The following is a 17,997-nucleotide window of genomic DNA, read 5'->3' as shown; positions in this document are numbered from 1 at the left end:
TGGTTTGCATTAGCAGTGACTTAATACAGCGATCTACAGATATTGAACCGTGGCAACCCTACTTTTAAATGAGCTGAACACTTTGGTAGTTTTTCTCACCAAGTAGAAGATTTGTTGCTGTAATTTTCTACCTTTATTTATTCAGGGAGAGTTCACTAAGAACTGTTTTTCAGGAACACCTTGATCACATTCACACATTCACCCCTGGAAGCTGCACAGTACTACCACAGTCTGATGTCACCACTGGGCACCTCAGTGGTGGTAATAAGGGAGGGACTTTCACCTTCCATGTCTGACTGAGAAGTACAACTAGTACAATGACATTAAAGTCTTTTTTCCACCACGTACGATACACGATGTGGCATTACACGCTTATTTTGATCACACAGGTGACAACTGTGGGGGTTCAGGTGGACATTGAAACCGGGCCTGTAAGCATCTGTTATCTGTACCAGTTTATCCTTTGCAGGGTGACAGGGAGGCTGCAGCAAAAAGCAAGGTGGGAAGAAAGTTGCCAGTCTTTTACAGGGTTACAGTGACACACAAACACATTCACACCCATGAGAAATGTAGGAAACTTAACCCATTTCACCCAACTTGTATGTCCTATCCAAAGGAAAATCCACAGGCACGTTAGACCACACGTGTTGGCCGGACTGGTGTCTGGACCCAGGCATTGTGGTAGAACTGAAACAATATATTGATTAACTGATCGACAGAACTGACAATTATGTTTTTTTTCCCTTCATCCTTGAGCATTTAAATGATTAATCGGGTAATTGAACAATGACTCGAAGGACCAATTATTCAATCAATCAGTGAGATGCAGTTCCCCCAATCAGTGAGCAACAGAGTCAGCTATAGGCTGATATGTTGCTATCAAATTAACAATGACACATTAAAGCTGATTAAAAATCATCAGCTAAAACCTCTTAACCAAAGATCTCTTTAAAAAAATGACCAATAAAGATTATAATATGGGGTTTCAAATTGATGAGGTCATGAATAAGACACGTGATGATCGTGGCGAACACTGATAACCGATGGTAAACATGAATCAAACAGTTCATTCGACATGGACCACTTGAGCCAGACATTTCAGGAAAAACAAAAAAAGGCAACAGCTCAGCTTGACAGTGGCAGAGTGCTGTCAGTAGCCATGACGGCTAATGATTTTGCCCCATCATTAGCTTCCTGTGCTAACGATTTTGGTACCCGCACCCACCCAAAACATGCTAACGCACTGCCAGACTAAGTAGTGCTTTTTGGGGGGCTGTAATTTGTGTTTTGGCTAATTGAGCACTACGGCTAAAAGCTTTCCGCCGACTTGGCGTCATTTGTGACGTAGAGGAGCCTCACTCTCAGTGTTTTTCTGGGTACTCATCAGCAGATTTATTCCAGTTCCAGTTTCTGCTAGCTCCGTTGCGTCACCTCCGTCCATCATTACCTGTGATTCGACTGTCCACATATCTATCTTTGTCATTGTCTCAAAGGCTTATCCCTCTGCCCAGTTAAATGAGGTTTTAAGGCCATCAACTGATCCAGGCTATTATACTAACGCACCAGGGGTGTTCCAGATTTGATAAATGATTGAAAAGAGATAATGAGATATCTAGTGTTAGCAGTGGCAGCAAGAGAGACGAAGAAAGGGAAGACAAAGCCGGGGTGTTTTTTTCTCTTTTCTGTCATCAGGTTTACTTCCTAACATTATGGGTCAGCGGTTTGCAGCTGGAGTGTATTGCTTAATAAATCTGATGTATTAATGTGTGTGAGAGAGGGAGAATGTGTGTGTGTGTGTGTGTGTTATTGGCCAGCCTGGCAGCACTCTCAGTCCTCAGACAGGCCGTTCTTTGTGCTGTGTCTGATGTCATAATTTGTCCGATGTGCGCTTGCCAACAGGAACCTTTGGTCAAGAAAACCACATGCCCCCGTGTGTGTAAGCGCATGAACGCTCGCGTATTCTCATCACGGCCCCTCCATCCAGACGGCGCTTTCTTGATTGATGGTTGTCTTTGGGAGCAGGAGGGAGAGGCGGTGCCACTGAGAGAGAATTAATAATGCACAGGGGTTCGGGACGGTGGCTGTCCAGACTTGAGCTCTACAGTTGTTACACCGGTCACGGTGTTTCATCGTGCAGCAGCAGCAGCAGGAGCAGCAGCAGCCACGGTCTGAAGGGAGCTCGGTGCCCAGCATGGGCAGAGACAGGGAATGCGGAACAGATCAGAGGCTGCTGGATTATGTGTGGTTAAGTTGGAATGAGTCATTCTGGACGGGTAGATTAAAAGATCATTTAGAATCAATGGGTGATTACGGGAGTGAACGTGCAGAAGGGCCTGGTGGAAAGCAATGCGCCACTCAACCCTCGGAGGATGTAGATATCTGCCAGCAAAGACACTGCTGAAATCACTCAGACAGACTGCTTTGATTAATATTAATAGGAAAAGCACACTCGCACCTGTCTCTCTCTCTCTCTCTCTCCCTCTGTCTCTCTATCTGTCTGTCTGTCCGTCTCCCTCAGTCTGTTTTTCGTAGCTCTCTCTCACCGTCTACCTTCCTCCTCTTCTGTTCTTGTTTTTGTCTCTGTTGCTGGTCCGTGAGTGGAATTCTGCCACAGGTTTTATTCTCCGGGATTCCACAGACACATCCTTCAGAGAGCTGCCAATCTACCGCAGGCAACAAATAATACTGACGGTTTGAGGTTTTGATCGTAGTCCCAACACACACACACACAAAACAGTAAGTCAGTGACCCACAGTGCTTCGACCCTGAGTTTGGCAAAGACGCTCATAAGCCTCTCGTACTTTGGATGATTATTAACAGGGCTTCTTAAACATTCATTGCGCCGTCCTTTAATCGTAACCCCTCATTTAAAGGACTTGGATCAAGCAGATGAAAATAAGCCTGCGGAGAAAAGAGGGACAAAGTCCAGGATGAAAACCTGGGGAAGAATGAAAATAACTGTGGTCGGGAAGAAAATGAGTGACAGAGCAGCAGAAACAGATTTTTGTGGTTGGTGCAATAAAGTAATACTGCTGGATCATGTTCAAGACCAGAAATACAATCTTAAATGATGATTTCTGACAAAGTTGGCGCCAGGTATTAAGAATGAAAGATGGATAAATGGGTAAAAATATGACAAAGATGACTTGCATTTCAGCACCGTGGCAAGAAACATGTTAATATTTTCCTTTAATATATATTTAACATAATCAGAAAACCTCTTTATGGTATCTACTAGCTTTAATCTTGATGTACCGTATGATAGCTACAAGGCATTTAATCATGTCATTGGCTGTGGCATTATCTAGTGTACAATTACAGATTCCCCTAATCCGACTGTCCTGTTAGCATGCTATCACTATGTGACAGCCCTTAGAAAGAGTACATGAACATTACCTGAATGTAAACATGTAAGAACTGTCTTGATAGGTTAGACTCATCTTTATATAGAATATAATCACCTCATAAAGTTGTTAAAGTAAGCGTTTGCCTCTTCTATCAGATATGGAGCAACGTTAGCATTTCTTTTAGAGGTGTTGTTTCTGTTCAGCTGATGAGAGTAATCTAATATTTGGTCTCCTTTTAACTCTGTTATAACTTAAGGTTTAGCTATATTCACTAGCTTATCGCTAACTTTGTCTGCTGTTTGGTGTTGGGCAGCTAGCATACAGTGGTTTGGTCTTTTTCTCTTAAAACAGTCGCCAGCTGCTTAATTGGTTGAAATAAAACAATGAGCAGAAAGACACTAAAATGTCCACTTACTCAACTGGGTTATCACTATTACCTACCTCTCTTACATTACAAACTGTCATTTGAGCCATTGTTGATATAAAAAATATTGATTAAGTAGCTTCACAAAATATGGCACGTCCAGAGTGAATTAAAGCTAAATTATTTAGAAATCTGCATTTTGTGTGATTTGCCGCCCTAATTTGGCGAATTAAAGGTCCTATGTGTAAGGAAAGTTGATTGGCAGCCGACCCGACCTACAATCCCAAGGTGTCACTATTTGACAAGTTGAGGATGAGACTCAAAAATCAACTTTTCTTACAAATAGGACCTTTAAAAGGTTAACAACAACCCCGATCCCACCGTCCTAACCTCCTGTTGTTTTTGCGGACGGCCTCGTCGGTCTGTGTAACCTTGCCACACAGGATTAGGTGATTCTGATTAAAACCATGCTGTTGCAGACGTCAGGACCAGCCACACGTGTGACACCTGAAACTGCAGTGAAAATGCGGCAGGGGTAATTGAAGTAACTCAAGGTTAGGACTTGTGTATGTATGTGTGTGTTTTTGTGTACGCATACCTAGGAATTAATTTCACTTTATTTTCCCCCGCTGTACTGATTAATAAGGATCAGAAACATCCCGGCACCCCAACTGTTTGTTATATTATCCTATAAAGAAGTAACAGTAAACGTGTGTGTGATTGTTTGTGCATTACACACATGTGAGTGTGTGTCCAGAAGCTGAAATATGGCTGAAAGATATCTGGTGTAATGAGGCCAAGGTGATTTATAAGTGCAGAATGCTCCGTTCCCCCGGCACGTCCATGCACACACGTACACTCCAGAGTGTGACTGTGACAGCTGGTTCACTTTCTTTTAATTGCTTGCCAGTTAAAAGCAAGTGAAACCGTGCTTTCACACAGCCAAAACTCGGCCGGAGCAAATTGGTTGAAGTTTCAGAATCTGTATTTGGTGGTTAGATGACTTTATGTGGAGGCTCTTTACCAAAACTTCACCCAGACATGTGAATAATCATTTGTTTGGGTGCTGAGGCTTTCTGTGAGAACAGACCAGTCCAGACAATCACCAGAAAGCTATAGGACGGGAGGGGAGGCAGGCAGAGACGAGACAAGGATGAATATGGAGCAATCGAGAGTGTGCGTGAGAGACATATGCAGGTAGTCTGTTAGCGTATTAGCGTCTCCGCGGAGGACAGGCAGACAGGTGAAGGCGGAACAGAGTGAGTCTGGTGGTCATACACTCTAGCCAGAGGGAGCACTGCTTTGGATCAGACAGGCTCTCCATTAACCTGCACTGACACTGTTTAGACAGCAGGGAAAACAGCAGAGAAAAGAGGCAGAAGAGAAGCCAGGACATTAGCATTTCAAGGCGCTGATCGGTGGCGACTTGAGGCTCACGCAGGATTGAACTGCTCAGACTACACAGCCACAGATAATGGGGCTGCTGGTGAAAACACAGGGTTAGGACCATATCGAGGTGCTGACCCATCTGAAGGTGGAGGTAAATTCTCATTACTACAAGCATAATAATTATGACTTCACCATCACCCTAACGATAATACTTTGTTAGATAATATGTTCACGGCCGTGTATATCTCCGAGAAACAAAATCATCTATAGTTTCTAATCATGTCACTGAGGCTAGACGTCGCACAAGTCAGATCGCACTGAAAGTGATTCCAGAGCAACATTTTCCTTTGTGTTATTCTGCAGCTACAACCGATTGAGCACCCGGATAATCACATTCATGCCACCAGCCTTGCCCTTTAGAAAAAGACAGGACCAAAACCATTTAAAGAAAAAAACTGCCCTAACAAAACTTTTTTTGCTCAGTTACGATGTTTTGTTTCCGCCCCTCCATCTCGAGTTCAAGGCAAGAAACCGACGGACTGCATTCAGCCCGCCGGTTCGACTGCTAAACATCTTTCAATAACCTGAAAATATTCTTTAACCGTGGTGTTGCAAGAGAAGGTCGAAGGCTTTTCAGATGTCCCTGGAGATGAAGCTCCCTTTGATTTCACACTCATACAAAGGGCTTTTTGTTCAAACCACATTTTATATATAAAAAAAATGTCACATTGCATGACTCTTAAAAGCTGATCATTTTTTTCGCAACTATATTTGAATGTCTTTAGAAACAAGCTGTAAACACTGATATATTATCACCTTTTAAGCAGACGGTTTCTTAGTTACTCATCCAGCAGACACAAAGTGAAATTAGCATTCATTTGAAGTTGTAGTTCTGGCCACCTGATGAATGTGAATTCAGTGTTCGCTCCTCTTTTACCTCTGCTTCTCCACTCACTCCTATGAAAAATATCTGGCTCTTTGGCTGATAAATGCTCTGTTATGTTCACCAGCTCGTCATTAACTATGTCTGTCTGCTGTTTGGTGCCTAGCAGGTAGTGTTCAGTGAGTTTTTGAGCTTTTTTCCGAAAAACAGCTGCCTTATGTTGCCAAAAATGGCATGGAAAGTTTTAGAGTTTGCTAATCTGTGTGGGCTCATTGTAATGAGCAAAACCTTTCAAATTGCACATAATCAAAAATACATAATTTCTCTTCTCCTCTTACCCACAACCTGGATATTAGTCTATCCAGGTTGTTTTGTTGTGTGTTGCCGACCAGATGTCTGCCTTCTCTCGAATATAATGAAACTAGATGGCAGATGTCAGCTTGTGGTGCTCAAAGAGCCAAAAATATATTTGAAGCTCAAAAGCAATGTCTGTCTCCAGAAATCAAGATCCGGTTACTCAAGATAACCGACAGACCTTGTCGTGAGCAGTCTCATGCAGGAACTTCTTTCTTTCTACTGAAATATGAGGCAAAGCTTTTCGATTTACCAGTTGATCTACGTCCAAACCCTCACCTATCGTCATGGGTATTTGGGTAGTGACCTCAGTATGGTGGCTAAGCTCAGCAGAACAGATAGGGCGAAGAGCTTGGGCATCCGGAGAGAGCTTGGGGTAGAGCCGCTGCTCCTCTGCGTAGCAAGGAGCCAGCTGAGGTGGTTTGGGCGTCTGACCAGGATGCTTCCTGGGCGCCTCCCTTTTGAGGACACTCCAAAAACCTCAGCAACTCACACCAAAACAATCTAGATGAATAAATAGCACTCAAGGTAGATGTGTGTGTTTTTGATTTGGGGTGAACTGTCCCTTTAAAATAAAAAACAGTATTAATCGATTCAGCCTTTAAGTTGACCTTTGCAAAAAGAAAGTCTGGGCAGTTTTATGTAACGATAAACTTTGCATTGTCGCAGTTCATCCCACTCACACACACACACACACACACACACACACACACAGCTAGAGTTGACATGCTGCCGTCTAGTCGCCCAGAGGGAACGGGCCCAGAAAATCAAAAACCATTAACCAATTAGCACTGATCAATAGTCGCAGCCACACAGGGACGAGCCAGACTGGGAGCATTGTTAATGTGTGCCTCTAGGCCAATCATCAGGCGGGGACAACGATTGCTCTCAGCTCTCAGCCAACGAAAATGCCGGAGCGACGCTTGACATTCTGCTGCTCTCCAATGCAAAGTACCTTCCCTGCTGTAGCTAGGCAGATCAGGCTGCACGAGGAAATAAAAGGGGAGAGATGGAGAGATAGAGCCGAGAAAAGAAAAGGGAGGCGGGAGGAAAAGAAGAAGAGCTGGAGAGTGTAAGTGTGAGGTTGTGAAAGCAGGTGTCATAGTGGGCCGCAGTGGGCAGCAGGTAATCTCACTGAGATAAGCAGTAGCGTGACAGCCAACCTTTAATTCCCCATGGGAGGTGGTACTGTGGAGTTGCTGCAGGGTTGGTCTCCCCTTCCCCTGGAAAATAGATTTATATAAAGGAGTAATGGGAAGAGATGGATAGGGGATGCGTGTTGACAAGAGGCGAGAGTGAAAGCGACAAAGGCGGAGTCATGTTTCGCACACATACGTGAGCGTCTTCACATATGCCGATCACAGCAGCACCTCTGCACCTTCACTGCTCTGTATTCATGATGAGGAGAGCAAATATCAGCGTGGGACTCGGGATCGTGTGGGGGAAGGAAGGAAGGAAGGGAATGAAGGAGAAAAGGGGGAGTTAAAAAAAAGAGGAGGGGATATCTAAAATATTACACCTATCAGGGGGAGTGTTCAGTGGAGCAGGCATTATGAGAGTGTAAATTACATTCCCTCCTTCTCCCCTTGGGCTGCCGGCTGCTGGATGGATATAATCACCCACAGCAGCGAGCACCCAGACTCACACTGCACCGTCTGTAGACACCAGCAGAATATTAGATAGAGCGCCACGATATGCGTATGTTTATTGTCACAGAAGTGTCCAATCATGTATCGATCCGGCATCTGTTCTCCGCTCTGTTCTTTTTCAAAATGATGTAAAGTATTGACACGTTAGCAATTTGTCTCAATTGGGAGGAGATCAATAATGATTCCCCGAGCCTCGTAAAACATCCAGCGTCAAGTGGGACAGCCTCTGAGGTGGTAGGACGGAGAGGGTCTTCAGTAATTGGAATTCCCAAAACAGTTTGTCTCTTTTCATTTCATGTGTTTATTTTTACTTAAAGGTCCAATTTGAAAGAAAGTTGTTTTTCGAGTCTCATTCCCAGCTCGTCCTACGCTTTGGGATGGGACTGACCCGACCTAAAATCCCACAGCGTCAGTTATTGGTGAGTTGGGAACGAGACTCAAAATCAATTTAGTTACAAATTGGACCTTTAACAACTGCTGTGCAAAGAGAAATGTTATTGACCCTTATTCGAACCTGAGCCTCTTTGACTTGTAACGATCTCTATGAACAGATACCTGCAGATATCGAAAGCATTCTGTTTTCCAATCGTAGTCGAAGTAATATTGACCAGAGTTCAACGTGTTTTTTGTAATTTGCATGTTCACGCAAGTTGGTCTGAAATCTACCGACCCAAAGTAATTGTTTTACTTGTTGTCAAAGCAAATCGTGCAGTACATACTTGAAGTTTTGCCCACATCTTGTAACGCCACCCAACGAAATTCCTGTTTCCTGGATAATTGAAATGTTTGCTTGTGCTTTAGCTCAAAAACTTCTGTAACACGAGTGCCAGATCGATATTGTGCATGTGCAACTCTCAACGGAGATTAGAAGGAAGTACGATGCCTCACTCATCAGCTCAAGAGAAAACAGAGTGTTTAATTATTTTTTACCAACACATAAAATGCTACATGTACTTGCCCGATGTGGCATTTTACTTTGGTTTCATGCAGGTAAACTGTTGTACTCATCGACCGAAATGTAATCTCAGAACCCACTGGCTATTCTGGGAGGATTTAGCTTTTTGCTAGCTTTTTTCTGTAATTTATCTGCATTCATAAATTAACAGACATTTCTCAAGTCTAACTCTGTTCTATCATAAGTTGCTTATTGGTCTATAAACAACGACTTAGGCACAGAAGCTAAAGAGGCTAAACCGTTGCCAAACAACAGCCAATGGGTTCGGAGATTGCTTGTAACTTAATTTGTCTCCAAAAAAGGAAAAAATGGTCAGGTTGAACACTAGAGCTGAAATGATAGTCGACAGGTAAATGACTCTGTACCTATTTTGATGAACTACCTATTTGAGTCCATTCTCTGTGAGGGTTTTGGATTGGTGTTCGGTCATTTTGAGCTTAAGATCGTAAAATCTATGATTTTTCCCATTTTATAGACCAAAATGAGTAATCAAAAAGTTAATTACCAGATTAATGGATAATGATAAGTATCCATGTCATTACTGGGATGGTGCATTATTCTCTTTTCTTTCGCTCTGTGTATTACAATCTGTTAGCAGAAGCAGATAGACAGCTAATCCCCTTTATCTCCGCTCTTGAAGCTAATTTGTCTCTCGATGGGACCTTGAGAAAATAGGGGAAGGTAGCGAGCGCACGGCTTAGGTCATGAAGGCGGAAAAGAAAGCAGAACTGATCGGTCTTCTTCACGACAAACCCAGTGGCAGGCCCAGATGTCAGGGATGTTAGGTCAGCGCCTGCTAAATGGGAGGGCAGCAACTTGAGTCAAGGCTCATTACTTCTTTACATTAGGCAACAGTTCACCGCAACACTATTCTAATTCGCCTCTTCACATGTCTCTATCCTCCCCAACCCTCCCTTTTTTCTCTTTTGCCCTCCCTGTCTCCTCCTCCTCCTCTCTTACCCCCTCAGGGCCGCTGTTCCAGGGAGAACTGTAAGTACCTGCATCCTCCTCCTCACCTAAAGACCCAGCTGGAGATCAATGGAAGGAACAACCTCATCCAGCAGAAAAACATGGCCATGCTGGCCCAGCAGATGCAGCTCGCCAACGCCATGATCCCCGGCACACAGCTACAGCCAGTAGTGAGAGGACACACACATAAACATTTACTCGCAAGGTCACAAGGTCACACAAGCCTGGTTTCTGAAGCTGGCTTAAAATGTATCTGGAGTTTATCAGAGCAAGAACTCCGGGAGTTAAATTTAAAAATATTTTAACCTGCAGACACTCTTTCACAGTCAGTTGATAAAGATCTTTTGCTATAATAATCACTATATGATTTTGTGTATTAAGAGAACTGGATATCATGTTTCATGATGGTGCCACAATCTTTTTAAAGAAAGTGGCTCACCGGGTGTGTACGCAGTGACAGGTAAAAGGTTCACCAAAAGGTTCCCCAAGCCTCTGTGTTTCCAGACAGTCGTCTCTGGTCAAGCTCTCAGACTTCCTGCTGTCTACCATCAGCCATGATTAAGCCTGATCATTTTTACTGGGCCTAATGGCTCAAATTTAGATAAGCAGAGAGTCTGTATTCCTCATTTATAGCTGTTTTTGTTTGCCAGAGGCCATCACGTGACCTTTTTTTTTTCTGTTCCCATGATGCTAAAATTGCTTAATAGCCCAGTGCTGTTCCCAGTGGCTTGATTTTAACAATAAAGAGTTAAATAGTGACATAAAATTTGACTTAACCAAAGGTTTCTGCTTTTAACAGAACGAAAAACATTTATTATGACACTTTAAATGGAAATTTTTCAGTCAAATTGATTAGTGAACTCTTGAACTCTGAAAGGTTCCTGGAAATTTCTTATGCAGTATAATCTAGTTTAGAGTGCCTGCAACATGCTTCATTAGAGATTCCTGCAGAGTTTCATTGAATTGAATATGATAAAGATAAGGAGGTTACTCGTGCCAGCCGGTCATGAGTGCAATCATATGATGAGCACAAGGGCAGTTATAAAATGCTGATGATGGTTTCGATTCCATACCTACAGTATGTTGATTTTATATGAAATTAACCGGCCGAAACAGCAGAATATCAAGCTTATTTCAATAATTTACAGGCTCATTTAATCTGAGTGTCAAAACACTTTGAGGAAGACTGTGGGATTTGGTTGAAGAGCTCCAGAAAAGGCTACCAAGGTAACCTTGAGTTAAGATTTTTTTGTCAACTTAACATTTAAGTTCAGCTGTGGCTGCAAGTCATGGTACGTTAATTTGGCAATTACTTTTTCAAGTAAAAAGGTGCAGCATGTAGTTTTGGAAAAGAAACTCAGAAAAGTTATATTTTCAATATTGATCAGGTAACAGTACAAACTCAGAACTTTTTCTTGATTCCATAACTGAATAAACAAGCTGTTTGGAGCTAGAAAGGTGGCAGGGTCTGCCAAATATAAACAAAGTAAAACAGTATGAAATTGTGTTGTCCTTTAAGGTCTGTTTGTTTATTCAGTTTATTCAGTCATGGCAATCAGTCAATGAAGATCTTTCTCTTCTGATTAAAATTTCCTCCCAAAAACTACATAGTGCACCTTTAATGGATTAATTATCTGGGCCATGAGATGTGGCAAAATGGAAAAATATATATATATATTGAAAAATGGCCATTAAATCTCTAAAAGCCTAAGGCAACATCTTCAAACATTTTATTTTATGCGGCCAACAGTCCGAAACCCACACATATTTAATTTAAAATGATGTAACCAAAGAAAAGCAGCAAATAATCCAATTTGAGAAGCTTGAACCTGAGAATGTTTGGTATCAAAAAGAGTCAGAGATGTATTTTCTGCCAATTAATTCATCAATTAACTGACTAATTGCTTCAGTACAGAGTTCATTAATATCATATTAGCCTGGATTAATCAAGCAATATTTGTAAAACGGCGCCCAGGTGTCAGACCCTGAATTGTTTTTATCAGTGCGGGAGTATGTTTATACAGTGATCAATAAAGTATTACACTATTATCATGCAATCATTAACACGCACACAGATCCATGCAATCACAACCACACACACACACATGCAGTGAATTACATCAGCAGTGTGTACGTGCTGCACGCTCCGAGGAGCTTCAAGGTGATGGTCGGAGCCCCAGTCAGCCGGCTCGAATGAATCCTTCGCCGCCCGCTCCACAAGACCTCACGGAGTCAATGAGACCTGTCAGTCAGGCTTGAAGTAATTCCTCTGTCTTCTCCTCGGTCCCTTTATGTTTAAGTGAGAGCACTGGAGTGAATTTGTCCGGGACTATTCAAAAGAGCTTCAGATGCCGCATGCTCGGACACGCACGCATGCACGTGCACACTTAGCCGATGGCTTATCGCCCTTATCTGGGGGAAGAGGGGCCGAGTCGAGAGGCCCATTGGGAGGAACAGAGACAAACCATGAAAGGTTTTTAAAGAAGCAATAGATCTCTCTGGGACTGCAGAGTCTTCCCTTTCTGTTTATGTCATGGGGAGAGAGAGTAAGGGGAAGAGAGGAGGAGGAGGAAGACAGCCTGACAGAGAAGGACACAGCAGAAGAGGAAAGGCAGGACTGAGAGAGGCAGGAAGAGATAAATGGACAGAGTAAAGACAGGTAGGTAAAGTGAAGGAGATAGGACAACAGCAGTGAGGAGAGATGGCTCTACAAAGAGAAGTCAAGAAAACAGAACCATGTTCAAGGGAACAAAGGGTGAGAAGGAGCCTTTCCAGGAATCAGACTTTCTTCTTCCATCCCTCCCTTATGACTTCAGCTCAGCTTCCTGCCCCCATCCGCAGCATCTCCGACACATTTTATCCCCTGCTCGCCCACTTTTTTTTTTTTGTCTATAGCTGTGCCCCCTACATCCATGTGCGTAGGAGACTGCTTTCATTTCACGCATGGAGCTGTGCAGAGGGTGAAGTAATTAGGGTCCATTACAGCTGGCTGTGAGTGATGGTGCTCATGATGCTTTTTATTACAGAGTCTACGTCAGCGGACAGCCCACATTACAATTATATCTATCTACTGTACTGCATCACTCACTCGTTCACTCACTCACATCGAAAAAGTCTTCCCTGAAGGAAATTTGGCGTACTTGTTTGGTGCAAAGCAGACGGTGTTCAAAAATAAGTGAAATAAAACCAAATAAGCCACAAGGGAAGGGCACTTCAGCGGTGTCTTACTGCTGTAATTAGATATATTTCCATGTTTGCGTGGGAGGGAGGTAGGCTAGTGTTGCAAAATGGCTGCATTATAACAAACAAAGCCCCAGAGTGTGTTCAGTGAAGCTGATGTGACTTTCCATCAGAATTCAACAAATCTGAATTCAGGTTTCTTCAAAGCAGTTACATTCGACAGACACAAAGTGGAGGTCTGGTGTTCTAGTTTGGTACAGACGTTCAGAATCAAATATGAAATATTGAAATAATTTAACTTTTAATTGATGAAAAGTACCTTGCAACTTTGTTGTTAAAGCAGCTAGAAGGAACTTTCATTGTTTTGTTGATTCTGGCGGCCCCTGTGGACAAAAGCGGTATGAGAAGCACCTGATCTTGATCTGGCTGGACGCAACATATCGTTTATACTTTTTTTAAGGATACATACCGATGAGATAATGTATCTACTCGTGGCTATGTTAAATAAATAACTTTAATATGACAACATGGAAACGTTATTTTAGTGCCGTACCACTAGACTACAGAGCAGCTGCTTTCCTCATTCATCTTCAGCAACCCAACATAAAAATCAGATCTAATTTTATGACTTATCTGATCAAGGGAAGTTGGAATATGACATCGGTATTAGAATGAGACATGAAACTCTTTATAGTATGTTTAAGGTGTTGTAATAATAACATTTATTTAAAGGAAAAGAGACATTGTACACATTCTTTTAGATTTCATGAGACCAGGCTCTACTGAATAATGTTTTGCATACAATGATCAGGAGATGCTTTAAATATTTAAGGCCCGACAGTTAAGCACACAGTATGTGAATAAACTTGGTATGAGACATGTTTAAATATTTATCGAATGTTATTTTTAAGTTAAAGAGAATCATTGAAACACAGCTTGAGATCATCACATTGCTTTTGATCTTTCCGTTTAATTCTTTGAAAGAAAGTAGAGTTTTTCAGTGTTCTCCAGATGCGTACTGTATATTAAAAATGTGCATTTTGTATGAGGGTATGTAAAAGATTTCTAACTAAAAGACTGTCTGAGAAAGAGCTGCACAAACACAACATTACTGCTGCAACACAAATTACTGACAAGAGGCCTGCTGTGAGATATTTTTCCGTTCCTACTGTGTTAAATGTCCTGGGATTGTGATTTATAGCAATAATCTGCAAAGTCCATCATTATTGGAAACGATCCATTGCTAAGTGAAGAGATATTCCATATGAGGCTGGATTAGCAGGATCACATACTTTTTGCATGATGACATCACTGCATTGCTCCAACCTTACGACTGTGAGTCTTTGCAATGACATCATACCTATCTCATCCCAACTTTTAGCTGCGAGCATCCCCAACTGACATCTGAGCACCTTGAGAGAGACACACGTACTTTTCTTTCTTTTACCTCGTGATCAGTCATAATTCTTCCGACATTCCAGAGGGCAGCACTGGAAGAGTTGTAAAGTGCTCTCCATTATTCCTGATTTTCTGAGTCATCCCAGAGCAGCGAGGAGGTTTTGGGAGGAATGTAGCTGTCCAGCCCTGGCTGCCGCTGCTCTATTACTCACTGTGTCGCGTTGGCAGAGGCTCAAGAGACAATCCTCAGACTGGGGCTGAGGTCAGGAACGTGCAGGGAAAACTTACAGTGCCCTACGTCAGCTTGCATTATCCTTAGCCTCGCTCTCTCACAGGATGTGGACGTTTTCTCTTTCAAAACCAACACATATAGGCGCTGTTGCGGAGTATAGCCCTGCACGCACAGCTTGACTTCCCTCATCCTTATTACTCCTATAGGTGTGTGATCTCTGGTGTATGAAGCGTGTGATTCCATCTGATGCATGGGGAGAACTGACGCCACATACAGAGCGTTGGGCTCCTTTGTGTGTTTTCTCAAATGAAAGACAAGCAGCCGTGAAAGAAGACATTGTTTTTTCCTCAGATGTAAGCCCATTAATTGTCTATTTTTGCCATCCCCATCCCCAACCACACCCCCTGTCCTCTGCTTGGCTGTTGTTAATTGCATACATCTCTTATTTCACCATTTTCTGTCAAATATCTTCAGTGAGTAATTTGAGTAGGAGTGAGAAAGGATGGCATTATACTTATTGGTAGATGTGATTAAATATTTAACATTTTATATATAGACTTCGTGAGAAAGTCTTTCGCTCAACTCTCTCATTCTGCTTGTGCCCACAGCCCATGTTTTCAGTCACACCCAGCCTTGCAACCAATGTCAATGCTGCTGCCGCGGCGGCCGCTGCGTTTAACCCCTACCTTGGCCCCGTGTCGCCCGGCCTGATGCCCGCTGACATCTTGCCCAGCGCCCCCGTACTGGTCACCAGCAACCCCAATGTCCCCGTACCAGCTGCTGCTGCTGCTGCTGCACAGAAACTCATGAGGACAGACAGACTGGAGGTGAGAGACGCACACATTCACACACACAAAGGTACAAAAAGGAGAAATATGATTGCACACACACACACACAGCACAGATCACACAGATGAGAGGATTTGCATAATTATTTTTTCACTTTCAAATCAGTCACAGATTAAAAGATAGATTAACAAAACGCTAGTAAACATTACACCCGGTGAGGATCTTTTTCCCAGCTATGCAAACAGATTGGGCATTGAAATGTGGGCTGTGCCTATTTGAATATTAAAGGCAGGGGTTGGAAAGTCTTGCCTCAACAGTTTCTGTTTGTAGACTTTAATTATGTATCTAGTACACACTTTCTGTTACAGTAACTACATCCCATTACCATAATACAGTCATTACCCAGACTTAAGCAAAGAGAGCGAGACATTAATGAGAGTATCTCTCTCGACAAACATCACCGTTGTCGATGCTGCGGCCCGTCAACAGGCAGGAGACAGCATTGTTCGGCACCAGCTTAAGTTATACTGTACGGTTAGTAATTTTCAGAAAAATCTTTAATTCTTCTATGAAAGCAATCAGTCATTAGAAACCTGAGGAGAGCCGCTCCTCTAGCTGTGCTCAGATAATCATTAATTGGACAGTAAGTCAATCTCATCCATTATGCAGCCCCACCCGGGAAACTCTCGCAGCGGAGTAATGGGGAAATCGTTGGAGGCAGGCAGGAGGCGTGCGAGAACGCTAGGAAGGTTACATTTAAAATGTAACGTCGGGTAGCTGGATAATTAATGGGGGCGAGGCCGAGGAAGTCTCCGAGCCCCGCCGAACGAATGGACGACACGCGGAGCGCCTGAGCGGGTCAATGACAGGAAAAAGAGATGGAGGGGGAGATGGGAAATCAATTTGTAGACCTGTTGTGGTCATCAGGGGAAGGGTTGGGAATAAGATAACAGAAACAAAGGAGAGACTGGGGATCGGGTTTCATAGAGGAGTCGTGACTGGTGAGAAGAAGTTAGCAGTAGTTAGTAGAAGAAAACGTGCAGGTCGTGATTCAGCCTCGGGTTGAAACGATTGTCTGGCAGGGGATTGATAGCATTCTGCAGCAAAGTCCAGCAAACAGATATGAAATATTTATTAGCCAAATGCAATAATTGGCAGTAGAGGGAAAATCTGCTTGTTTTCACTGCTTTTCCCTTCAAGTTGTTTAGACCCAATGGTCAACACTGCATGCAGAGCTCAGCCTCAGCCTGCACTGGTGAAGCTTTTTTTTGATTGGGCCGAATTCATACCCTAGCCTAATTTGACAGGAACTAGGTTTGCTAAAAATATCTTGGAGAGAAAAAGGGCCAGCCATTTTTCTAACTTCGAGTGTGTGTCGTTCAAAATAAACATAGCTGGAATTCTGCGGACCGGCACACATACCAGTCAGTAGATATGTTACAGGTCATTTCCTTGAGGCCGACAGAAATTCCTATTTTAGAAGACAACCTACCGAACTGCTTTTCCAGAGAAATATTCCCTCTGTCTCCAGCTATACTGCAGCCTTTCAGCGTGCACAAAATCATATGTTGCTTACCTGCAACCATGGTGATGTAAAAGGCCCGGAGGGACAGTAACCATGGGGACAGAAATGTGATTAACAGGCTCTGGATTTGTTTGTCTAACTAAGCATTTCCACTGGTTTAGCTCTCTCTAATGCATGATTAAGCACTGTTAAGAAAAACACACACCTGGTGCCGAGAACATCAAATTGCTTCCACTTAGTCTTCCCTTTCTTCCTCAATTTATTTCCATGCTAGTCACTCACTCCATCCCCGGTGACTCTCGCTCTGTCTCCTTGATCCCCATCTCTCTGTCCTTTCTCTTTATTCATCAACCACTCTTACAATTTCCTTTCTCTCTCCCTTGTTTCCACCCTACCTCCCTCCCTCCCTGCCTCCCTCCTTCACCCGCCTCTCCAACATCTGCCTGACAACAAGGCAGTCTCTGCTTTTAAAAAAAATAAAAAATAAAATAAAAAAATAAGACCAGTAGCGGCAGTGGTGATGGTGGCAGTGGTTGGGAATTAATGTGCGTGAGTGAACGTGTGAGTGCGTGACAGAGGTACATAACAGACACACAGACAGACACAGAGAGACAATCTCACTCCATCGCTCACACAAATCGGTGATTGTGGATGATGAGCTGTCACGACAGGAGACGCAGCAGGGTTAGCCTGTAGATAACGGCGTTGGTGGCCTTTTGTGTGGCACCCGTTCCACCACACATCAAATCCTTTATGCATGCAGACAGTGAGGCTGGTAAATAGACATTTGGTAAATGGCTTGTTCTATCAAAATCACTGATAGATCGATACAACGTACCATGAAATTACATTTCATTTAGAGCAGGATGAGATCCTGAATGCAGCTCAGACACGGCGGTGCGCAGCTGACTGTGCTCAAACGGAGATCTTAAGTTATTGCACAGCTCTTTAGTGTCAAAATTT

General features: G+C 43.1%; 1 protein-coding gene across 1 annotated transcript in view; it reads left to right on the top strand.

The window, feature by feature from the left end:
* LOC141017284 (muscleblind-like protein 1) overlaps nt 1-17,997 on the top strand; it is a 66,434-nt gene that overhangs the window by 37,416 nt on the left and 11,021 nt on the right. The window contains exons 4-5 of the mRNA XM_073491952.1: nt 9,910-10,080; nt 15,329-15,547. Of these exons, the coding sequence (XP_073348053.1) occupies nt 9,910-10,080; nt 15,329-15,547 (390 nt within the window). The remainder of the gene's footprint in view (nt 1-9,909; nt 10,081-15,328; nt 15,548-17,997) is intronic.

This window comes from Pagrus major, chromosome 2 (genome assembly GCF_040436345.1).
Source record: "Pagrus major chromosome 2, Pma_NU_1.0".
NCBI lineage: Eukaryota > Metazoa > Chordata > Actinopteri > Spariformes > Sparidae > Pagrus > Pagrus major.
Note: the sequence above shows the minus strand (reverse complement) of the source record. Positions and strands in the feature narration are given on the sequence as shown.